The following is a 10326-nucleotide window of genomic DNA, read 5'->3' on the forward strand; positions in this document are numbered from 1 at the left end:
ACCAACCCTGTAAATATGTATATAGTTTGCATAACTTTAATTTCCTAATCCATAATGTCCGTATATGCATACATGCTTTCTTACTTGTGGACGTTGCCGCGGCAACGAACGTAGCATCACAATGGCAGCGATCGAAATATTTTCAAGTTCTGTCACTTACAAGTACAAGAGTAGGATATATTCTTTCGCCTCGATTGTTGTCTTTTCATTCATTGTTTTATCCTTGATCACGCCACTTTTTATAATTTACAATACAGGAGGTAAGAATTAATCCGACTTTTGTATAATCGACTTTAGATACACGTACGCGGATGTGATTTATGACAGTTTAATATTTAATTTTTTTTAATTTCAGGTATTTGGATGAAAAATCGGATGCATGCAGAAATGCCTGATGTGCACTTTATATATAAGTACCTATTACTTGCGGAGGTAGATTCCTTCGAGGAACCTATTGTGTGTTCTACTTTTACGACATATAAGGATAACGATATTAAAGATCATTGTACAATAATAAAGGTTGTTCTTCATTATTTGGATATGTTAAGAAATACAAAATTTGACTTTTCGCCAATTATTTATATCAATATTTTATTCGATTATTGATCATGTTTTATATTTAATATTAAACGCAAGTTCTTTGATTTCAATTTTTTTTCTCAATTTTCGTTCTGTTTCTAATACAAAGATTGTGTATGCAAAGTTAATATAATTCTTATTTATTATTAGCATTAGTTATTTATATTTTTTATTTAAGTATTATTTCTATACTTTTTTATTCAGGTACGGGAGAACGATCTAAACAATGATGGACAGAAAGATTCTTTAAGATTTGAAGCTCATTTTTATACGGACAAACCAGTGAAATCTCTACGACTTTTGCTGTTCTTCAATTTTCAATTAAAGGTTGATTTTTTCGTGGTTCGTAAATTTGCTCCTCAGAGTTTTAGTGGATTTTCTTTATTTACAGCATCTTATTCAAGCGACGATAGAATCTATAGGCGTGTTTAATCAGATATTAAACCACGAGGTTCAAGAGATAAGATTCTTCGGTGATCTGGAGTTACGGCAAAAGGGACTTTTGCGTAGCGAGGGTCTTTATGAAACGTACAACCACACCATAGAACTGTCCGATTATTCTCTATCTGAATTGCTATTGCATAGTTTTAATCGAAAGTGTATGTATTGTTCGTATTTTTCGAAAAAATTTTGTCAACAACCCGGGAAAAAATGTTATATACACAGAGGACGTATTTTATATATTATATAATTATATATAAAAATCAATTTTTTATATAATTACATATGATTTTATATAATTGTATTTAATTTTATATATATATATAATTATATTCGAAACTAAAATATAATAAGAAGAAATAGGACTCTTAAATTACAAAATTCAAATAAACATCAAAAAGAACGTATAAGAGTCAATGTGTTAAAAAATTATAGATGTCTCATAATAAATACAAATAAGATTTAATGAGAATTGAAAAACATTACATGTTTCGGCTTTTTATTAAGCCTTCTTCAAATGCTACTTAACAAAATTTACGCAGTTCTTTAGGATATTCATTATTTAGGCTTATGTTACCTGCGTGTAAATGTTTCCTTCATAAATGAGATGTTCGTTGGTGTATGGTGAGTGTGTTAAAGAGATATAATTCTTAACGATTTTCCTTCTATCAAATACAAACAACATTAAATTATAACATATGTAATATCTAGAACGTTCAAACATTTGATTTGTTAATCGATTGAGAAGGATGTTTCGTTCTCTTGGAAGGCACTCATCGAACTTTCAATGTTACCATGTACCATCGTAAATTATCGACTAAATAATGGATATCCTAAAGAACTGCGTAAATTTGGTTAAGCAGCATCTGAAGAAGGCTTAATAAAAAGTCGAAACATGTAATATTTTTCAATTCTCATTAAATCTTATTTGTATTTATTATGTGACATCTATAATTTTTTAACACGTTGACTCTTATACGTCCTTTTTGATGTTTATTTGAATTTTATATTTGAAACATTTTTTTCCCAGGAATGTAGCATGTATAAACACGTAAAATTATTAACAGTATATTTATTTTATAGTCTCTGCCAGAATTACGAACGAGCGAGTAACGTGGAGAACAGGTTTTTCTAACGACGAAGCGGTAGTCATTATCGGTGAATTGTTTTACGTGGAGAATTTTATTTACTATCAGCCGAGTGTGTGGGAAGAATTAAAATGGGCGTGGATCCAATATCTGTCGTGTCTACTTGTGTTCGCATATGTGGCTAAACATATCCTGGTGTTTCTATTCACCAATAGATACCTGAACACGTATATTATAAGGCCGTGGGTGAATACATAAAAATAAACAGAAAACTTATATTTTGCGTGCAAAATGTCCATAAATTTTCCTTTTATTTCTCGCGCTAGAACGTTCCATTCCCATTAATTGTCTTCAATTTTAAATAATATATTTGTCAATTTTAATAACGAATTTGCGGGTATTCTTTCGGTAAACATTTGAAATATAGTCATTATTTATTGAAAAGAATTAAATCTTGAAGTTTTCTAATGGAAATAATGTTAGAAAATATTCATAAATATTTTTAATCTGATAAAATTTACCTATATTGGTCACGTAATTTGTCTCTAGAGCGAAAATGTGAAAATTTTTATTTATGTACATATATACAAATTATATTAAAAAATAAAAATGTTCACTTTGCATGTTTCTGTTCTAAGTAAAAAGTTACATGGCTTCAACTTATCGATGGAAAAAAACAGCTATTGTTTGTCACTTGCACGTAGTCTGCGCTATCAGTCGTCTTATCGGTCATGCAAATTGGATCGATAAAAGGAGCCAACTATGCCATTCACGACGGTAGCGCCGGTATCGTCGTTGACGTCGGCGTCTATCCCTTCAGTCGTTCTCGTGGCTGACGTCGATTGGTGGTTTAACGAGGGTGGAGACTGCTCGATCCTGTTTAGTGGTATCTTCACCGTTCTTGCGTGTATCCATGTAGTACACAATAGTCGCATGTTGACAATCTGTCAACCATATGCGATGTAGGACCGAATAGAATGGGTAAGCCCGATATTGGATTACAAGTTAGTAAATTGGTAGTATTCAATTCGTTCTGCATGGCTAAAAATTCCATAGAAAGGTCTTTGCTCCACACCCTTGTACGACTTAAAAATTTTGACATTGACGAATTTTCTATTGAAAATAGATAATTTTATAACTTAAGCAAGATTGATTTAACAGGAATTTATAGATAGGAATTTTTTTTGATCAATTGTCGAAAAATCAGAGTGTAAAATTCTACAAACATTTGAAAAATTATTTTAGAACTATTTAAAAAAGTTTTCTATTTCACAAAAAATTAAAAATTAAAATAGGAACTTACCAACATTCATAAGGTATCTTTAAATTATTTCTGAAAATATGTTATGTATATATGGTAATGTTTTAATTAAAATGAATTCCAGTGTTAGTATAATTAATATGTCGTTAGTATAATATATATTAATTAATATTATTAATATATATTAATTAATATTATTATATTGAATTGAAGGAATTATTTTTTATAATATTTTTGATTCCATGTGTTTAATAAAGGATTTGAAACAATCGCCACTGCTATCTGGTGTTCGTGGTATATGCCTTTCAAACAAAGAATTGTTTTATTTTTTATAATATGAATTTATGTACCTCACTAAGAAACTTTTTTAAAAATCTAAAACATATTCTTTTATTTATGTTGATTTTTCATTATAACTAAAACAATTCATACTTTATTGATATAAATTTTTCTACAATTTAATTTCTTTCTTTTGTATATAAATTTGTTTAATTCTTTTTCTTTTAAGTATATATAGTCTAAAAATATAAAAAATTAGACCATTATAATTTTATGCATGATATAGTCTTGGAAGTGTGTCACAAATAAAAATGTTTTAAATATAGAGTAGCGAGACCTCGTAAAAAAGCGACACAATACTTTCATCATGTCTGCGAAATCCAAGGAGAAAGTGGTAGCTGCCATCCGGAAGCTCTTTCGGTCTTCTGATAAGATAGCTGAACCGGAGGGAGCCAGTAGCTCAACCAATTCTCCATCGAGGAGACTCCTAAATCGCCACCACCGTCCAGATGCCGTGACTCCAATGGATGGACCGATATTGGAAAATCCAGATTCCACTCATGCTGATCGCAGTTGTTTCTTCAAGGCAAAGAAGTCCGCAAAGGTGTGTGAAATTATCAATTGATCAATTAGAAAAGATCACAAGAGGGAGATCTAATCACTGTTTTTCAATAAATATTAAGCATGATAGAATAGCTTCTGTATCCATAATTCTGTAATCAGATTTTGGATATCCTGAGATAGCCTGAGAATTTCAAACCAGGCTTTACTCATACAGGACAACAACGAATGCAAAGCCGTCTACGACAAGGACATCGGTCTGCGTCGACTAATGAAAGAGTTTAACAGGATCCAAAGAACACAACGCTGCGACTCTGCCTTCACTGTGGAGCTCGTCAATGATAATGTTTTTGAGTGGTTTGTTCGATTGCATAAAATTGATCCAGACAGCAAGCTAGCAGCCGATATGCGCGAGTTAAAGATACCTCACATATTGCTGCACGTAATTTTTCCGAAAGAGTTTCCATTTGCGCCACCTTTTATGAGGGTAATCTCACCGAGAATTGATCAGGGTTTTGTAATGCACGGCGGTGCTATCTGCATGGAACTCCTCACGCCGAGAGGATGGTGCTGCGCGTATAGCGTCGAGTCGATGATCATGCAGTTTGCAGCTAGTGTTGTGAAGGGGCAGGTAAGCATTGTTTTGGATCTGCGCCAAATAATTAATGATTTCAGATATACTGTATCATGAAAATGTATCATCACGATAATGTAATTATGATACATGTGATATACTATTATATATCATATTACTGTAATACACTATTGTATACATTACAATCATATCATACATACATGGAAAACATTTGTCTTGTATAATCTTATTTTCAATTTTAAGAAATTTTATTTTATTTTTATCTTAAATCGTTTATAATTATAAATAATTATATATAAACAAAGATTAAATTAAAAAAAATATTAGTCACTCGTGTGTTCATACATACTAGTTTCTTAGATTTATGTGAAGCTTTTATCTCAACAGGCACAAGTGGCAAGGGTGCCAAAGCCGAACAAGGAGTACAATCGGCAATTGGCCGAGGAAACATTCAAGAATCTGGTGAGAACACATGAGAAATACGGTTGGGTGACGCCGCCACTCGCTGAAGGTTGATCGCAAAATATATCATCGTAAAAAATCGAAAGAAATCTGTGTTTTTTTGCTTGAGAAGAGGCGCACGAATCGACGTGATTTTTTCCGATTTTCCTGACGTCGGCAATGATTTCTTTGTTGCATTAGGAAAATCAAAGTGTAATTTTGTTGCCTAATTGCAGCAAGAAGAATGCACAAGCAAATGTAACCAGAAAGAGCATAGAGTTTGAACAGCACGCGTGGAAGTCTTTTAGTCATTTTTCAATTTTTATAATAAAAATACGTAAGACTCTGAAGAGAAAGAGAGTTTCAAGATCTTTAAATAAAATTCCCATTTTTTGTTTAATTACTTGTTCCTTTTCCAGTGAAGAAGAAATGAATATCGGATACAAAAGTACTAATTTCGATATTTATATAAAAAAAACACGAGATTTTTAAAAATCTACTTCACATCAAAGAGATATTTTTTAAAGATCTCGAAATTTTCTTACAAGTATTTATATTTATATCATTATGCCAAATTAAAATTATTAAGATAAATATGGAATTGTTACAATGTTATTCTTATTCACGTTTTTCGAATCGAAAAGTTTGCAAAATTTACCCGTTGAACATTAGAAGCTCATAACAGAGTACTCTGTTTCGTTAACTTCGATAAAGAAATGAAGAAAAAAAATTGCTCAATAATGTGTATTCAATTGTTATTGTTAAATGATTGAAGAATCGATGAAATGTGTACATATGAACAACGAAAATAATAGGTCTGTTTTCTGTGGCTGAACTAGTGTACACCTTTGGAACTTAAAGTGAGATAGATGTATGTTTGATATTCTCTAATCTATCGAAAGCAAGAAAGAGAATTCTAGTGCAGTCTAGTACAGGAAATAGACCAAATATTAAATATTATGACTTGTTTCTTTGCTTTTAGTTTATGTTAATATTTTTGAAGGGAAATATATTTGCGTCCAAATATTCCCGCAGAAACGAAAGTCTTGATTATGAGCTTCTTCGAGTTTCTTTTTTCAAAACCCAGCAATATATTATCTATTATGTATAAACGGTTTTCTATACGTTTTTTAATCGACTATTCGCAGAAGTGTTTGTACATACAGTCATTATGTCGGACTTGTACGTGCCAAATAAATATAACAAATTCGAAATATGTCTCTTTGCAAAACTTAGATTAACATTTGATCGTAAAGATTCGCGCGACTGTAAACGTTCATTATGAATGAACGAATCATAAAGTGTATCTAGATTAATAAGAGACCCAATTAATTACTCAAATGGTTGACTTTAATATGGCGCCGAGAAGTAATATCTGTACAAGATTTTCAAAAGTAAAGCTTTTAAAAAATAAAGTGAGAAATAAAAATTAAATATAAGTAAAATATTTACAAATACACGAGAAACTGTTGTAATTTGACGCATATTAATAATACTTTTGGCCTATTTGCCGTAGTAACAGTAGTTTGACGGCAGGCATATGTATACTGTGTCTTTTTTCACCATACAAGTATACAACACATTCTGTGCAGAGAAAGGACTCTGCACTAACTGTGTGAAAAATTGGATCCCGGTAAAATGAGTTAATTTTCACATATGTTGTAGTTTATAATATGATGAAAAAAAAGTGTTATATACACATGACTCAAATAAATAATGGATAGTTCTTGAACTATAGTATATCAAAAGTGTAAAACTAGTAGATAACTAGTAGATAACTAATGTCTTAACAAAATCGTAAATCTGTAACTCTTGTAATTACGATGCTGATAACTGGCCATATGTCAATGATTCGAATATACTGACATTGTAACTACACGCAGGCAATTATGTATATAAATTCTTGGAAGTGAAACCTCACTCTAAACATTGAGTCAGTCTTGGAAAAGAATGACTCAATTCTCAATCTTTAAGAGTGAGATTTTACTTTTCAGAATAAGATTCACTCTAAAAATTTTAGTAAACATGTATTACTAGCAGTTTAACAGCAAAATAATAGCATCCAAGTTATCAGTAATACGACAAGATCTCATGATCCTATAGTAGATTATTATTGAAAACATGACGGCTATAACACGAATTTTGATGATAACGATTTTAAAGTTGTCGACAATTTGTTGATAAATTGCTACCCAAAGTTGTCATATCATGAAGGCATCAATTGGCTAACAAATGTAAACTTAATTGCTGCAATTTGGAATCAACATACTTAGTGAGTAACATATAAGTAACAATTAAAACACGTTGCTCTGGATGTTCACAAAGCACCTTTGATACTCCATCACTCAAGAATTATATCTGTTACTTGGACCATGTGTACATGACATTTTTTGTTCATCATTCTAAGTTACAACATATGTAAAAATTAATTCACTTCATCGAGACCTAATTTTTCAATAATTAGTGCAGGGTCCTTTAGAAATGACGAATAAAATGTACACCACGAGAGTGCTAATCTTTCCTATCTCCGCTAACAGTTTATAAACTAATTGCAAGTTATACTTAAAAGCGATTTACAACGCCGTTTTATCAAATCTGTTGGAATAAAGTTGCTATTCAAAGATTTGTTATTTTTTTCTATAAATGCCTTTAACACTAGAAAGACCGAGGCAGCCAATAATTTGGCTTCTGGCAAAATGCAAATTGCTATAACTTTTATTGACTTTACTTCCACATGATATCTTTTTGTAATTTTTATCATTTTTCATGTTCTTAATTTTTATTTAAAAAATTTTTAATTATACGTATAAGGTAGTTGAATTTTCATTTGTCTATCTAGAAGGACCATTGGAGCCAATTTGGCTCTCTACTTATATCTAGTCGTATATGTTTTATGATTTTGTTTACAAGTTTACGAATTTAAATGTTCAATAAATTATAGTTATATCATTGTTAAAACGTTAAATATAATTATAATCTATGCATTTAATTTGATTTATTTACGAAAAAAAATGTGGAGCAAAATTGACTTCTACTGAAAAAGGGTTTTATTGGGTCCTTCTAGGGAAGTCATCAAATCCAATCCTTCTAGTATTAAAATGTGTATACATACCTATCTATTCTTATTCACATACAATTTACGATTAGTATGATTATGCCATTTTGTTCATTTTATAGAGGAATCTCCCCTATTATGAGATACATGCCTAATATGAGATAGCGGCGTTTCTGCTAAACTAATAAACGCTATCTATTGGTTTCATCATGAATTTATTGCTTTTGGATTAAAACCTATTTACAATTGTTAGTAGAAAATTTATTAGATCATGCCTGTAGTCATTGTAAAACAAGATTTTTAGAATGTGGATATCTTCAAGTTTCATTGAGATGAGTTTTTAAACCTTGTTTGTTGTTATTTAATAAATAAATATTTGGCAATAAATTCTTCATGGAGTGATAGAGTAAGGGCATACTAATAGAAAAATACGGGATATGTTGAATTGTTTAATTACAGAAGTCAGATTTGATGATCATAAAATCATAAGGCGTGGAAATTGTAATATGAGATACCCATCAGAGTATTTCTAATATGAAATAACCCATGCTCCTATGTTATAGTGAAAATCGTTGCTAAAGTATAAATGTTATTGTACAATAATAAAAAAGACAACCGGAATGAACGTCGAGTGCCTATTTCTGCGATGTTTGATTCCAATTGCCTGAAGACAAGTTCTGTACACAATCTATCGCATGATCATTTTTCGCGCACGCTGGCTGTGTTTGTTAGTATTTTAGAAACATGAAATAAAGTTTTTTAATTGCAATACTGATATACTTTGCGTTTTACTATCGATTTCTCGGGGCATCTCATATTAGGAGCACAATTTTTTGACTTTGCGATTTGCTCACTTTTTACATTTTTTTAATTCTCAAAAAAAAAGGAATTTGAATTAAATTTTATATAACATTATCTTAAAGCTTATTAGATTCCCTTCAAAATGACCTATTATTTTTTTAAATTCTGCCTAAAAACTTCTAGCATTTACCCAAAATAAACTCGGTATCTCATAATAGAGGTCTTTCCTCTACAAATAGCTTATTCTGTGTTACAGAATATGTAATCTGCTTGCTCGCGTATATAAGGCACATATGATTAGTCATTCTTGAACGTAATTTATTCTACGATGATTTCTTATCAATATTTGAGCAGTTATCTCATTAGAATACAAATATTATTTAAGCAATGATTTTTGACGCAGTCCATATTCGAAAACATGAATATCATTCGAGAGACCATAAGATTCTTTAGATGGATATATATATTTAGCTTTTTTTAAAAACACTTTCATTCATAATTTTGTTTAAATTTTCATTCGTGATATTTAATTTTCAATAAACTGTGAATGTATTAATGCTCAATTAACATTGTACAAACAATTAATTCATTTAAAACTGAAGATCTGCATATTCTCTAGATTTAAATAATTGAAAGTAAGAAAATATTTACCTTGTCAGGCCTTTTTTCCATTGAGAAAGGAAATATGAACAAACTAATTGATCAATGGTTATCAAAAAATTACATAACGTATGTTGTATGTACGTATGTATAATACATACAATTAATCAAAACAGAATCCTTTATACATTTCTTATAAACTTTCAATCGGAACTATGTGTATATATTTACGTGCAATGTATACAAACTTTACATTTTTTCTTTTTATATACAATTCATCAGGAATTGAAATTAATACACTTCACTTTAGTATATTTCACTAAATTAAAATTTGAATGATTAGAATATTAGATACGTGATGACAATTAGTTCTCATAAAAGCGAATAAATGCTATAATTGATGTAAAGTCCTTAAAAAATTGGACTTATTGAAATTATATAAATTATATTAATGTTATTTAATAATTTTGCTAAATTCTATTTATATTGTGCCTTTATAAAAAATACAGCTCTATTATTTTATATTTATGAGTCTGTATAAAATCCAACATATCCAATGAAAATGTGGCACATGTGCATGTACGAATTACATAATCAAAAAATATTTATTCTATATATATATATA

The 10326-nt window shown here is 30.1% G+C and overlaps 1 protein-coding gene across 1 annotated transcript; it reads left to right on the forward strand.

Moving 5' to 3' along the window:
* The first annotated feature begins 74 nt into the window (after positions 1–74).
* Positions 75–5666, forward strand: LOC108762679 (transmembrane protein 231). The gene is made up of 8 exons (XM_018509789.1): positions 75–260; positions 356–519; positions 784–906; positions 971–1178; positions 2104–2354; positions 3980–4252; positions 4427–4840; positions 5192–5666. Exons 1-8 carry the CDS (start codon positions 122–124, stop codon positions 5318–5320), a joined length of 1701 nt encoding a protein of 566 aa, XP_018365291.1. The 5' UTR covers positions 75–121; the 3' UTR covers positions 5321–5666.
* Positions 5667–10326: the final 4660 nt, after the last annotated feature.

Source organism: Trachymyrmex cornetzi, unplaced genomic scaffold (assembly GCF_001594075.2).
Source record: "Trachymyrmex cornetzi isolate Tcor2-1 unplaced genomic scaffold, Tcor1.1 scaffold316, whole genome shotgun sequence".
In the NCBI taxonomy this organism is placed as follows: domain Eukaryota; kingdom Metazoa; phylum Arthropoda; class Insecta; order Hymenoptera; family Formicidae; genus Trachymyrmex; species Trachymyrmex cornetzi.